We start from the raw sequence: 15246 nt of genomic DNA, 5'->3' as shown, positions 1-15246 counted from the left end.
GTAAGCAACACCTTGAACTCACCAGCGTAGTCTGACACACTTGTTTGCATGCTTGTAGGTCATTAACGTTTGGAACATGGACTTGCTATCTGGAAGTGCTGGAGTGGTCATGGATCGAGGCTTTCGGATTAACTTGCATGTTAGACATTGGTTTTAAGTACAATTACGAAACATTTGCTAAACGATTTATTACATGCTTCCGCTACACAACATTTTGGAAATTGATATCATGTTGACATTTTATTTCAGTAATTAATGACATGTTTTATTTAAGTAATTACCATTGGTTCAATGTGATTGGTGGCTCGAACTCTGATGCGTAACACGCCTCGCGGGGTTTCCGCAGGTGGAATTTTGGGGGTGTTACATACTGCTCTGTGATGATTGATGATATATGCTACACTTAGGATGGACTCGTGCCTTAGCGACTTTAAAACTTGAAAGATAATAGTTGTACTTATTTGATTGTATTAAAACAATGAGTTCATTTATTCAATAAAACGAAACTATTTAATCCATGGTTGTGAAACAATGATTCTGTTACAACACTCCCCGACGTTTCCGCCATGTTTTGTTGTTTTACGTAGTCGGGGTGTGACAGCAACCCCCGGAAGTCCAGGAACACTATATGTTTTCATAGTCATAGCTATCTCGATCTTTAATGTTAAGTTTAAAAACCATCAAATTTTCAAATCATATCTATAACTTTGGTTGGAACACCGTCACGCACCCCTTGGTTTTAAAAAGCGTGTCTGAGGCGTCGTAAGGCGCAAAGGGCATCGCTTCAGGTGGCACAAGGCGCACGTTGTACATAAGGCGCATGTGAGGCGCGCTTTTTGGCAAAAACTTGGCTTGAGGCGCAAGTGAAGCGCACGCTCATGAACATTCTCCTTTTTGTGCAGCAGAATGTTGTGCACCAGGCTTTTTTGGTTTTCTTTAGTTGTACATGTAGGTAATTTACAAGTTAAAACATATATAAACCTTATTTATTGCTATATGTTGATTAGGGAATGCTAAAACCCTATTTAATATATAAAAAAGATTATATAATCACTTTGCGCCTCACGTACAAAAAGCGTACTGCTTTTGCGCTTCACGTCTCAGTTTTAGACCTAGTCGCCTCAGTGTGATTCTTGCTTTTTAATACCAAGACACCCACAATACTTAACTTTATAAAAAGGGTCGTTGTTAAAGAATCCAACCGAGTCTTCTAGTCATTGGACTTGAGAGTCAGGTTGTTTAATGACTTAAGTTGTTCAACGAGTGAGCTAACAACCTAAATCAACTTCAACTCTGGCTCGAGCTTTAAACTATACAATGACACGGCTAAGAACTCCACACCAAACTAAAAATCAAGTCTGCTCGACTCATTTAACACAAGCTAGCTCCTAACTCGAAGAGTTGACTCGTTTTTAAATCAATACTATTAACAAATCAGTAGCTTTATGGCAAGGGAGGTGAGAATATGAAGATAGAAGAGATTAGATAACCTACAGTAGTGAAGAGGAGACCATATAATACAACCATGGAATGATCTCATAGCAAACTTGCAAGTAAACAATAGACCAAACCTTTAACTAGAATTAATGACAAAAGACGGTATGATTGAATACAGAGTAGCAAATACAACCATGGCCTTCAAGTTAAAGAAAGCTATCAAAATCCTTCTCGGCAACTACGCGCATATAGGGTTTGAGGAACTCAATATTGAACATGCAGGCAGATGTCACTCAAGCCATTGCATCATAATCGTCAAGCTTCTCATTATACACCATGACTTTTCTCTTAATCTTGGATGTATCTACCCATGTAATAAAATCTTCCATGTTTCTTGTTACTAGAAATGCTGGGTCAGTAACCGTATCTGGTCCCACACGGACGTGTCCTTGTTCTATATATGTCACAGCTTCCTTTAAGTGTTCAGCAAACTTCAACCTCACCAATACAGTTGCAAGCCGACGACTAAAATAACAAAGATATCAACTATCATGATCATGGTGAAATAAAAATAAACAAGATTATTAATTTTTTTAAAAACTACAGCTTTCTTACCGACAGAAGGATGACACAGATAAGCGATCACACAAAGCTAAGCTTTTTTGAGATGGTATCACACCCATGTTGTACCTGGCATTGACATAATAGGTATAACGTATGGAATTAATAAAATATTCTTCAAAAGTACCCAAATCGAATCTGAAAATTTTAAGAAACACTGTGTGGTCTCAAGATGACTGATGACATTGATAACCTATTAACGAAATAAAACAAGTTAAAACCAGTAACTGATTACATTACCAATCAACTTAGACATCAACAGTTCAGCACAGGACATATCAAATGAGTTGGCTTCATATGCAATTTTATAGAGCATCAACTGAAAGGGTCCAGTAAATAACATTTCACATACAGATTATACTAAGCAAACACTAAACAAACCAATGTTACTTCTTTATAGCATATATCGCGATCAAGAAGCAACAAGCAAATTAATAGGGTTCATCATACATGTTTTTTGGTATAATATTAAATGTGGCAAAATGGGCGGTTTGGATCGGGTCAGGATGGGTTTGGTTCAAGATAGGCTAATTAAAAAAAGGATCAGGATGGGCTAACTAATAGTTCGTGAAAAGGGTTTGTTCCTAACTACTGATTTTGTTTTTATTGTATTTGAAAATAATAACATATAAACTGAAAAGGAAAAGAACAGACTTCACGTGAGAAAAAAATATATATATTCTTAAAGAGACATTTTAATGATTTTTACATTTCATCCTGTTCAGACCTCCTAAAATGTTGGTTCTCTCTCTTTCTAAACATAACAGTCGCAACTAGTAAGGGGTTGTTTGGCAACACCTGAATGGTTTAGTGTTGAACCAGTAAAAGGTCTGAACCATTAAATGCTGAACTAGTAAGAGGTCTAAACCATTAAGAGCCAGTATAATGCTTAACCATTCAGAGTCAAATGTCTGACCAATTCAGATTAGAGGTCTTAACCATTCAGACTCAGTATAGTGCTTAACCATTCAGAGACAAATGTCTGAACCATTCAGACATTTGCTCGTGAAACAAACAGTCCGAACCATTAAGTGTTGAACCAGTAAGAGGTCTGAACCATTAAGAGCCCCATTAAGAGGTAAACAAACAGCCCCTAAGCCCACCCTCCAAGATCACCGCTTCAATCTTTCAGCACCCACCGTCTTTCTAAACGTAACAATCGCAACCGCGAAGACCACCGTATTATTGAAAGTAAGTTAAAAACTAAGTTTTTTTTTCCCGGTCAAACTACGCACCCTATTCTTCTTTCATCTCACAAATGTTTGGTGGTCGAAAGGCAATATATGGACTAACATCGGTGGCGATGGTTGGTGGTGGTTGCATCCATTCATGTTGTCAAAAGCAGGGGCGGACCTATTAACAAACATCGGGTTCCTAGGAACCCATTCGGTTTTTAATTTTTAGTGCAAATATATATAACAAACTGAAAAGGAACCCATAAGTAAAATATAAAGGGAACCCATAAACAAAGAAGCTTTGGTTCTCCACTGGTTAATCCGCATTATTCTTCCCAAGACACTCAGGTTCGAATCCTGTATAAGGCAATTATTAATCTTTTTGTTCCATGAGATTAAAACCACCATCAGGCTGTAACACACCACATCAGCAGCTTCATCAACTGGACATGGAGGACTTACATTACATTAAAACTAACTTATTCTAAAATAGGATAAAAGAAGAGCCTGGATCACAGAACCCTAAAGTCTCCCCGCTGCGTCATGCAGTTTGTCTAAAAGATGCAATTTTTGCCTACTTGAATGGTATCATCATTATTTTTTTTTTCGACCCGTATTGTACGAAACTGCAATACAAGGCATTGCTTTTAAATGCCTTAAACATGATCTTTCATTAGAGTACCAATACCAATCTGCAAATGCATTGAAAAGCCTCTTCAACTCTCTTCCAGTGTTCAATGGTACTGCTCTTTTATTTCTTTTAATAAAGTCCCCTTCAGTTGATTTGCTTGATTACAGTTTGATTTTTTTCTAAAAAGAATATAAGTTTAAAATGCAATCAAAGATAAATTGTTACAAAAGAAACTGATACTTAATACACAAATGTATGAATATGAAAAATAGATCACAGTGTTTTAACAAATACATCATAATGTATGATACCTCCTCAGTTGATCCTATATCCTAGACATGGTATTCAAATATTTAACATGCATAAAGATAATATTTAACATTTAATAAGTGTCCCTAATCAACCTTTGACACTTAATAAGTTTCCGTTGAGAGTGTAATGCAACGTGCAACGTTTTCAAAAGGCGAAAACTCGTCGTCAACAACTTTAGGTAGGTTTTTTTTTTTTTTTTTTGTAAAGACTATCGTATTTTATATTATGTGTTTTTAAATTTCTAATGACGATTTTCTTTTCATTATTGTATCATGTGATGAACCTTACCCGATCCAAACTGTCGAACCGACCCGAAATTTCTTATGTTCGAAATTGGAGTATCAAAAAATGTGAACCCAGTGAAAAAAATTCCTGGATCTGCCAATGGTCAAAAGCGCACTAGGCGCGGTGCAGCGAGGCTGAAGCGCCTGGTGGCATCCAATTATCTAAAAGACACTACAGCAAATATAACAACTCATTCAACTTGTAACAGGCTAACAAAAACAAGAGACTCACAGCTTTTCAAGGAGGGCATCAGTCATCTCGATACGATACGGGTCTTTGGGATCCATCTGTTTCAATATGTTCACTAGCTTCTGTGTCATTCTACACAAACTCGAGTACCTAGTTTATTCAACATTCAAACACAACAGACATGTCAATCAGTATGAATTGATTGAATTACAACCGAGTTTAATCAGATAATACTAAGCAATCCATTTTTTTATTAAAAATTTACATACAGTGTTTAAAAATTGGCATAATAAAAAAAAAGAAGAATTGATTAGGGTGGGTTGTTACTTCTTGTAGTCATCACGGCCGGTAACGTGATAACGGTGCATAACGTGAGCTTCACGGTGACCGCCTTCTCTCTTCCATTCCAGAAAGTTGACCTTTTTCAGCAGCTTCTTCTCATGAAACTTCAGCTTCCTCATCGTCTCTTACTTCTGACACTCAATTTGATTCAACTGTGAAACCCTAACAGAGACGACCAGCTTAAACCCTAAAATGGATCCCAAATTGAAGTCTCAAAAATAATATTACCCAAATCTTGGTGGGCTTTCTAATGGGTTGGACTTGATGGGTTTGGTCCATTGTTTTTGCCAAATTGTTGGTTATAAAAAGTAGGGATGTTCATTTTTATCCAAAACCCGAAACCCGATCCGAATTCAAAGCCACCTGAACCCGAATTAGCGAATATCGGAAAAACTCGAACCCGACCAGCCCGAACTTTAAATGGTTCGGTTATCGGGTCACTTTTTCCCTACCAAAAACCCGAACAACCCAACCCGAAAAACCCGAAACAGGAAACCCGGAAAAAAAAACTGAACATTTATGGTTCTTTGTCTTATAGAAGTGTTTTGGTTTGGAGTCTTTAATATATAACATTAAGTTTTGGGACTTTTAAATATTATAATAGCATATTGTCAAATAATATTTGAACTTCGATGATATTTTTAAAGTAGCAATATGAATTTTGATAATCTCTATATATAATAAAGTAAACTTATTTGGGGACACATGTCCCTTCATGAGGGCTACTTTGCCCTTATTTTCCCGCTTAATGCCCGTATAGATTATTTGGGTTAACACGCATATCCATGGATAGTTAAATAACCTGACCAGATTTTCCAATACCCTAAACCCCACTCGATATACAACGTATTCTTGATGTTCTAATGCTCCCTCAGAAACCCTAACATACAAATCCGATCCTCACTCTCAATCAACACTACGACGATACTCGCTAATGTTCTCCACCACTGTTTCCCTCTGCCAAACCCAAATCTGCAAAGTCTTCACACCATTTGATCTTTTCGTCTGCCGATTCCTTGCTGATCGTTGATATCCACGGTAAGAATCCTTCGATTAGGTTAAACTTAGTAAATAACATAATCGCATCTTATTATTGGTGTTCTTAACTTCGATCTTTGGTTTCACTTTCTCTTTAACATTACTCATGTATACAACATTTGATTTCAGTTTTTTCTGTTGTTTTGATTCTCATACTCTCCGTGTTTCATCTTAGATCAACAAAGACCAATTCGTATGCGAAACTTACAAAAAGATTGGGTTTTGGTATGTGGGCCAAAATGCCTTTGCCAAAAATGCATGTGCAGGAAATGTTTTTTGGTTTCTCCAATCTTTTGTTATAATTAGTATTTGCAAGGTTAATTATCTAATTTGAGATATTTTAAATTAGTTTAGGTACTGTTAGGATGTAATTTCGGGTTCTTATATGGTATACTAGGTTAGAACCCCGTGTATTACACGGGTTAAATAAATGTAATTTTATATATTAAATAATAAAAAAGCTATATCTCTGAGAATTTCGTGTATTGTACGGGTTGAGGAAATTTAATTTTATATATTAAATAATGAAAAAAGTTACATTTTTAAGAACCTCATATGTTATACGGGTTGTGCACATGTAATTTTATATATATACCAAACAATAAAAAGTTATATTTTTATAAACCATATGTATTATATGGATTGAATAAATCTAATTTTATATACTACACAATAGAAAGGTTATATTTTTTAAAAACCCCGTGTATTACACGAGTTGGATAAATGTAATTTTGTGTAGTAATATCTTTAAAAAAAACTAACGGATATACTCGATATACGATGGATGGGGTGATTGCGGTGATGGTTCTTATAAATGTCACGTAAACATAGTGATTACTGTATTTGAGTTGAGAATTGAACAGGGAAATAAAAGTATAGAACCAATAAACATTGATTAATATTTTTGTTTACCCCTTATAAACATTTTTAAATAGGTTCTATCCTTAACTACTTTAGTTTAATAAAATAAATAGATCATTTACATTATATTAATTTATATCGAAGGGATTAGTCCAAGTGTTATGTGATGTGTTAACCATATGAAAACGCACGTTTTGGCATATCCGATTGAACTCAATATATCCTATAGTTGCATTGCGATTGGATCAAAACATAACGTAAATTGAATTTATATCGTACAATCATAACGTATTATACGCGACCCGACTAACTCGAATTTATATCATCAAGGCAAAAACTCTTGAGGGGGTCAAAGTGGTATTTACAAAATTCATAAAAAGTTAAGTGGTTAAAAATTGCATTTCCTGAACTTAAGGGCTAAGAAAGGGTAAAGATAAAATTTGATAAAGTTTTGGGGTAAGAAGGAAACTATAACAAAGTTATAAATATTATAAAATATTATATTATCTTCTATATAAATTGTTTAAATTTATATTAAATTTAATTTTATAATTATTTTTAAATTATATTAATTATCTATAAAAATAGATGGCTTCAATGAATGACATGTGTCCTTTTATTGGTTTCTTTTATTATATAGTATAGATTTGTGATGTAATCAATGGTGATGAACTGAACACATGTAATTACTTGAAACTACTGGATTTCACTTTGGTCACTGATGGATTTTGATGACTTTAATCTACTAGAGCTGATGACTTGAATATGCAAGTGTAACACCTCGAAAATTTACGTATTATAATGTATTGACACGTGTTATAAGCTTGAACGTGCGAAAGAATACTCTAGAGGGACTAAAGTTGACAAACATGGAAAGTATGTGAATTCAAGGGTTCAAAATGTCAACAAGGGATAAATATACTTTACAGTAACCCTACATGATGCTCATACCTCAAACGAATAAATCATGGACCATACGAAACTAAATATGAAAGAAAGTGAGAGATTACAAACTACAAGGGTTAAATGTGTCAACATGTTTAAGTTATACCTCTGAGTGACCTTTTAGCAGACCCGAAGCTTTGTAACAGTAAATTATGCTCACTAGAATGCACGATAAAAATTTCATAAAGTTTCGTTATAAAATGAGAAAGTTATGATCAAATTCGTACATGAGGGGTTAAAGCGTCAACGTTGAAAGTTATGACTTTTCGGGTAATAACAAAGTAACTGAGGACTTAACAAGATGGGTAAAAGTCTCGAGGCCCTTGTACGTAAAAAAGAAGGGCTCATAATGCAAAGTTACCCTTCCGAAAAGCCAAGAGCCAACGTGTAATAATTGAAAGATTTGAAATCTGTCAGGAAGATTCAGGCGGGCCGCGTAAGCCTTGTTAAGGTCTTACGCGGGCCGCGTGAGACGCCCAGATGCAGAAAACTCGTACAGCAGCACTCTTCAGCCTGTTAACCGACTTAGATTGAATTATTCTCAGCATGGGCGACCCCTAAACTGTTCCTAGGCCTTAGGGGCACTTGTAAATGATCTGGGAATACTAGTAGACTTAGTTGTCATGATCTTATGCATAAAAGATCACTATATAAGGCCAATGAGTGCAACCATTTTGATCACACCTCATTTCTGCATTTCTGATCATCTCTGGAGCTCAAGAGCCTTCCCTAAGCCTTCCTAATCGTGCACAGGACTTCAGTAAGTATGCTTAACCTTTCTTAGTTAAGTTTTTGCTTAGTTTTAGCTTAAAAGTCAAACCGTCGTAGTTAACGGTTGACTTAACGATTAATCACTAATGGTCCAGTAATTAGTTGAATCAAAGGTAGTTATAAGTTGGTAATCATGTGGGCATTAAACCCTTAAAAGGGCACCCCCTGGTTCCCATTCTAACTAGTTCAAATGTCAGGTCAAAGTTGCTTAGAAAAAGTCAACAAAACCTTAATTTTCGGATTAACGCATAATTAACAATGTAGAAGGCTTGTAACCTATTTTATCACTCATATGACTTGGTAACAAGTATAATAACTGGTCTAAGCTTGTTTGATCCGACAATTTTCTGTTTTGACCCGGTTCGGAACCGAAAGTCGCAAAACTTTGACTTTTGCTTTGACTTCAGTTCTGACCCGGTTTAGTATGACTTAGATATGCCTTAGGACTTCCTTAGGACCAGATTACATGATGGTATAACCCTCTGTGGTTGGTTCGTTGTTTGTCCGAGTCATTTGCACCTTTCCGTTAAATGCTTAAATGTTGACCATAATGCCCTTTTGACCTTAAAACGAGAATTTTGGATATGTGAAAGGACAATAACCTTAGTTACTGATTTATAAACATGTCCCTGAAATTTCATGTCAATTAGAGGTCTAGAATAGGAGTTATGCTAAATAGCGCAATTAAGAAAACTTTTGTTAATTAAACGACGCACTTAGCATAAGGCCTATCTAAACCCAAATTTCGACGCCAAACCTTTTACACACTGATGTAATATAATATTTTGGGATTTTTAAAGATTTTTAATTATTTTTAACCTGCTCATAACCTAAGGTTATGACCTTGATTCGGTAAATACCGAATATACCCTTTTCGGACATAAAACGAGTTCTACATAGTATTTTGACGCCAATCCAATTGCTACTGATTTCAAATGATAAATAAAGTATTTTCAACTATATAACCTGATCAGAAAACTCAGATTTCCTGTATAACCCGGAAATCGCTTAAAACGACTTTATACGCGTATTAAACGCATAGTTTGGGTTTAAAACCATTTTTGTCATAAAGACTTATTACCTACTGATGTCACTTGTTAAAATAAGTGGTTTTACTGATTACTTCAGACCCAAACATCAGAAGTATAAATAATCTCTTTTATAATCTTTAAAATGACCAAAATACCCCTACGGGGCGTATTATGGGATTATACTCGTTATGGGCATAATGGAAGGTATCCTACTAATATCACAACATCTTTAGAGCATATTGACTTAGGAAACCTGTATAAGACTCTTACGGTTACCCGTTACGCCACGTGTTCGGTTCGGTTCATGTAACTAGTTTACATAAATTAGCCGAAACGGGTCAAACCTTGTCGTTTTTATCTCAAAATCCAGAATACGGTTGGATTACCCATATTATACAAGTCTTCAAACTTGTCGGGTCTAAATCACATTCCATTCCGGTCTTCGCTTAATCTCGCGTTCGAACCGTATCTTTCTTTAAAACTAACCGGTCTAAGTTTAGGCTTAATTAAAGACCCGTTAGGATTCTAATAGGTTGTTATAAACCTTCGTTCCAGAATAGGAGACCCGGTAAAAGTTACTTGCAATTGCTGTTTGTGAATTATACTTTGCAAAGGTAAATACTTTTAAGAGTTAATTACATAGTTACTCCCTGTGGTTTGCACAAAATAACATACTTCGGTACTAATAGTTAAAAATCACCTTCTAGGGTATTAACTTTTCATTTTGTAACGTTTGGAGGTATTAATTTCTAGGGTATTAACATAGTTAGTCCCTGTGGTTTGCATAAAATAACATACTTAGGTACTAATAAAATGTGATTTTAAGCCTTCAAATAACGTTAATACCTCCAAACGTTACAAAATGAAAAGTTAATACCCTAGAATGTGATTTTAAACTATTAGTACCTAAAGATGTTACTTTGTGTAAACCACAGGGACTAACTATGTAATTAACTCTACTTTTAACTTAATTTCCCTTATACGGGCTTGGGGTACGGTATATAAAATACCGCTTGGTCCAGCATTGAATCTTTAATCGATTAGAAGTTAAATCATTGATATGCTCTGTTTTGAAATGTTTTGTTTGCTTACAGCCTTTGGGGGGTTAATGACCATGTCCCGGATATCCTTGGCATCATTCATGAAAAGGCCACGACCTAAGCATGGGGTGTAGGCGTACACCTGACAGCTGCATATGAAAAATGGTATCCCACTTAAATGAATAACCTTGTGGGCATTATACCTGTGGATCGGGCTACTGAACGCATAAGAAACATGTAATTCGTTTACAAGTATTATATTAAAATAATTATCCCTAGTTATAAAAGTTTGTGCCATGTGCATTCAAATCAATTTTATTAAACATTTTTCAAAAGTGTCAGTTGAATGTATTTACCAGTGTAAACTGACGTATTTTCCCAAAAAGGTTAAGTGCAGGTATTATGCGAACTAGGCTGGCTTTCTCCTAGCGTCCACAATAAGTCTCGCAAGCTTGGATGTCAACTGTTGAACAATATTTCCTATTTATTTTTGATCCCCTGTGGATTATTTTCAACTGTTTGTGATGCATGATATTACAATAATATTCGGTTGAAATATATATATCTTTTGCTTCCGCTGTGCATTTAAATATTGTGTTGTTTGACTGTAATGTTACCAACTACGTCACGATAATCCCCCACCGGTGAAACGTGTGAAAAATCGGGGTGTGACAGGTTGGTATCAGAGCCAACGATTGAGTGAATTAAACACTAGCTTTCTGTGTTTAATCTCAATGACATAATTGCACATAATCGAGTCTAGACAAGAACTTAGGACGATCTCGAATTGTTGCTTTAGTTTGTCCTTTATTGTTGTTATTTATTTCAATCGTGAAATCAGGAAATATGCCACCGATGATCAGAAGAGGAGGAAGAGGCAAAGGGCCAATCACTACCCACAACGATCATGAGGCCGGACCTTCGCACCTGCGAGCTCCTTCCACTACAATGAGTGCCGAACCTCAGAGGAATAGGAGGAACCTTTTTGAGCCTGCTAGACGATCTGTCTCACACAGTTCAACACCTTCTTACCGTCATTCTTTTGGGCCGCACTCAGAAAACGAGCCCGATAACCCACAGCCTTCGTATATACCTCTCCAGCGATCCCTTTCGCACCATTCCTTTGGCGACCCTACTCCTGTCTTTCAGGGCCGGTTCAACCCGGCAAACTTTGTACAAGAACCAGTAGGTTTTAACCCTCTAGGACCCGAGGACCATTTCTCAGAAGACAATGCAATGGACATGGACGAGGACACGGATCCCGTCGAGCCTGCAAGAGGTACCCCAAACCATCCCATCGAGATCTCTGATGGATCATCCTTCCATGGAACACCCTATCAAGGTCCAGACAGTTACCAAGCAAGATTCAACCAGTGTGAGTGGTACTTTACACCCTCTCACCATTCATCGCCTCATGAGTAGCAACAACAGTGTTATGGGTAAAATTCTGAGCCCATATCCTGGGAAATATCTTGATTTATATCTTGATTATATGATATATGCTCGTATCCGGGATGCTCATTTAGGATATTGGTAACATCCTGAATGGTATCCTCAGGATTACTAACGGGTTATGTGCAGGAGTACGCGTCTAGTTGCCCAACGTTCATGAAGACCTTTTCTACGGGAGACTCGGTCCAAATCGTTCACATGAAGCCGTTGAAGCCGCATTACTCGGTCTACAACGTTCATAATGGAATATTCGGAGCATTCCATGTTTATAGGAATTCTAGTTTCTATTTCGTTACTATAAATAGATGGGTATACCAGATCGAATAGGACATCACAACTACACTCACTACACTTACACACTTGTTCTCTCGCAACTTGCACTCTTACACAAATCGTTGTAACACTTAGCGATCTGGTCGATATCCTGCACTGTATCCTGAAGTTTGAAGCAATAAGAAGAACTAGGCAGCTGCGATTGTCAGCTCCCGAGGGTTTATGCCGGCGATCTAGATTGATCAAGGGCTTTCCTCGTACATCTCGTGTCAACCCCCTTTACTTTTTGCTCATTGTTTGATCATAGATACAGCTCAATATCCTGAGCCGTATCCTGAACACTGTTTTTCCAAACAACATAACTAGCATATTTTCAACACACTTTTTAGCACACTACCTCACTTAACTAATTTGATCACTTAATTGCTTCGGTAATTTTTGACCAAAACAATTTGGCGCCCACCGTGGGGCAAGTGGTGCTATCTTTACTAAAAATCTTTGTGAAATCATTAATCGGTTTTCTGTTTTCAAAACTTTTTGCCACATTATCTTCAATGGCCTCAAGATCAAGCATGAGCTCTTCTACTGTGTCTGCTATGACTTCTGCTACTACTGGTCCGGTGCTTCCACCACCTCCTCCAAGGATGCAAACTTCTTCACAACCTCAGGATATTATCCCTACTCGGAATGTTCAGGGATCTGCTCCGATTTTGGCTTCTAATGATGAAGTTCTAACCTTATTTGGAAGTGTGCAGGAACAAATGAGGCAGCAACAGGAAACAAACCAGATGCTGTTGAGGGAAATACAACTCCTGAAGTCCGGCTCGAGCAGATCTGCCGAGGATATCGTCACTCCACCACAGCCCAGAACTTTGAACTTTAGTTCAGCTGTGTATACTGAGGATAATAGGGGGAATATTGTGCCCAGCCTTCCTCAGAATCATACTCCTGAAATACCCTCCTCGGTTAGAATGTCAACCGTGAGGAGCTCAGGATATGCTTCAGGATATGGGCAGAATCCTCCGACTGGTAACGTGTCTAATAATAATAATACTATTGCCACTAACAGTGTTGGATCTTTGCAGGATACAGCCGTAACGTCAACATTATCCAGGGAGCTTCAGAAGCTAAAGGATATGATATCCAGTGTACCTGGGGTGGTTCAGCCAATTCCTGAAGTATCCCAGGATAGCCACAGGATATCTCGGTTCGTGCGTCCTATTTGTGATGCTTATTAGGGCTGGATTTTTATGACTTGTGATCCTTACATGTGATCCTAATCAGTGATCCTTGTTTCTTTGACAGATAGTGATCCTCAGAAGAGTTCCAGGGACAGGATCACGGACCATCCTAGGGATCCTCATACTAACGATTGTTCTCTTTGGGTTTAATGTTATCTTGCAGGAATTTCGAGTAGGATCCGCTCTTAGCAACGTAAACAAGGAACCTATCACGCTACTTTGGCATATGCATAATCAAAGATGGACGTTATGGACAATATGGAAACTCAGCACAATTTAAGGGCGATAATTTAGGCTAAATTTACTTCTATTCTTGAAGGGGTAACGAGCTAATAGTTAGGTTATTTACCTAAAATACGACCACACACACTTGTATAAGTAGTACTCTTCCACATTCGGAAGACACAACACATTTCTCACACGCTTTGACACACGATACTATAGTGATCCTTGTACTTAGCTCGTTACCATCCGAAGTTGTAAAAATATTGTTTGTTATATTGAAGCTTGGTGATCGGTAGTTGCCATCACCCGAGGTTTTTTATGCCGGAGATCATTCATTGATCAAGGGCTTTTTCCTCGTATAAATCCTTGTGTCACTTGCATATTTTACATTAAAGTGATCCTTTACTTTATTCATCAAACCAAGCATCATTCCCCGTTTACATAAAGTTTGGTTGCATTATCCTTGTGTGATTTTTGACCAAAACAGTTTGGCGCCCACCGTGGGGCAATTGGTGCTTCATTCATAAGAAAATTTTTCTGTTGGTGATCATTCCGGATATCCCACATCTTGATGTTGCAACAGCCGTGCAAGCTTTTAAGATGGGGTTGCAAAAGGATTCTCAGTTTTATCAGGATCTTGTAATGAATCCCTGCAGGAATCTTGATGAGGCTCGTAACAGGGCTCTAAGATATATTCGATTGGAGGATGACAAGAAAATGCAAGAAAGGATGAATGCATCCTCAACATACGAATCGACTAACAGGAAGTCGGAATCCTCGTACAAACCATACCGCTCCAAGCCATATGGCAGAAATGATAACAAGAGAGTGAATGCTGTCGAAGACGAGGATCCTGAAGAATATCCTAAATTATCCGAATATTGTTTTCTGTTAATATACCTGAACTAATGTATGCTATGCAGGGTTTGGGAGATAAAGCCAGGTGGCCTCGAAAGAATCAACAAAAAGCTGATTGGAAGGATAAATCCAAATGATGTGCCTTCCATGAGGATTTCGGACATGTTACGGAGGATTGCATTGCCTTGAGGAAGGAAATAAGTTATCTTCTGAGCAAGGGATATTTAAAAGATCTCTTGGGAAGGAAGAAGAATAAAGGTCAGGATATTGAGAAGGATCCTGAACGAGCAGCCTCACCTCCCGCGGATGCCAAGATAATCAACTTCATTTCGAGAGGATCCGACATTTGTGGGACTTCGTATTCGGCGGCGAAGAGACATGCAAAAGAAGCTAAGGCTGAGAGGGGAGACAAACCTGTCAGGATGACTACCCTCACAACTGACAAAATGATCACGTTTGATGCTGATGACAGGGATACTGTCCAGGATCCTCATCATGATGCTCTGGTAATAACGTTAT

General features: G+C 37.3%; 1 protein-coding gene across 1 annotated transcript; it reads right to left on the bottom strand.

Annotated features, from left to right (window-relative positions):
• Positions 1-1481: 1481 nt before the first annotated feature.
• LOC110912484 (U3 small nucleolar ribonucleoprotein protein IMP3) lies at positions 1482-5190 on the bottom strand. Its single transcript, XM_022157220.2, has 4 exons — positions 4978-5190; positions 4693-4800; positions 2053-2127; positions 1482-1962 (listed from the first exon to the last, which is right to left on the bottom strand). Exons 1-4 carry the CDS (start codon positions 5109-5111, stop codon positions 1731-1733), a joined length of 549 nt encoding a protein of 182 aa, XP_022012912.1. The 5' UTR covers positions 5112-5190; the 3' UTR covers positions 1482-1730.
• Positions 5191-15246: the final 10056 nt, after the last annotated feature.

Source organism: Helianthus annuus, chromosome 12 (assembly GCF_002127325.2).
Source record: "Helianthus annuus cultivar XRQ/B chromosome 12, HanXRQr2.0-SUNRISE, whole genome shotgun sequence".
In the NCBI taxonomy this organism is placed as follows: domain Eukaryota; kingdom Viridiplantae; phylum Streptophyta; class Magnoliopsida; order Asterales; family Asteraceae; genus Helianthus; species Helianthus annuus.
Note: the sequence above shows the minus strand (reverse complement) of the source record. Positions and strands in the feature narration are given on the sequence as shown.

What these genes read in the sequence shown, in the direction of transcription:
- LOC110912484 (XM_022157220.2), bottom strand. Translation starts at nt 5,111, where the DNA reads ATGAGGAAGCTGAAGTTTCATGAGAAGAAGCTGCTGAAAAAGGTCAAC. An exon ending in GGCCGTGATGACTACAAGAA is followed by an intron (nt 4,801 to 4,977) that starts GTAACAACCCAC and finishes TGAATAAACTAG; the next exon opens with GTACTCGAGTTTGTGTAGAA. An exon ending in GATGCCCTCCTTGAAAAGCT is followed by an intron (nt 2,128 to 4,692) that starts GTGAGTCTCTTG and finishes TGTCAATGCCAG; the next exon opens with GTACAACATGGGTGTGATAC.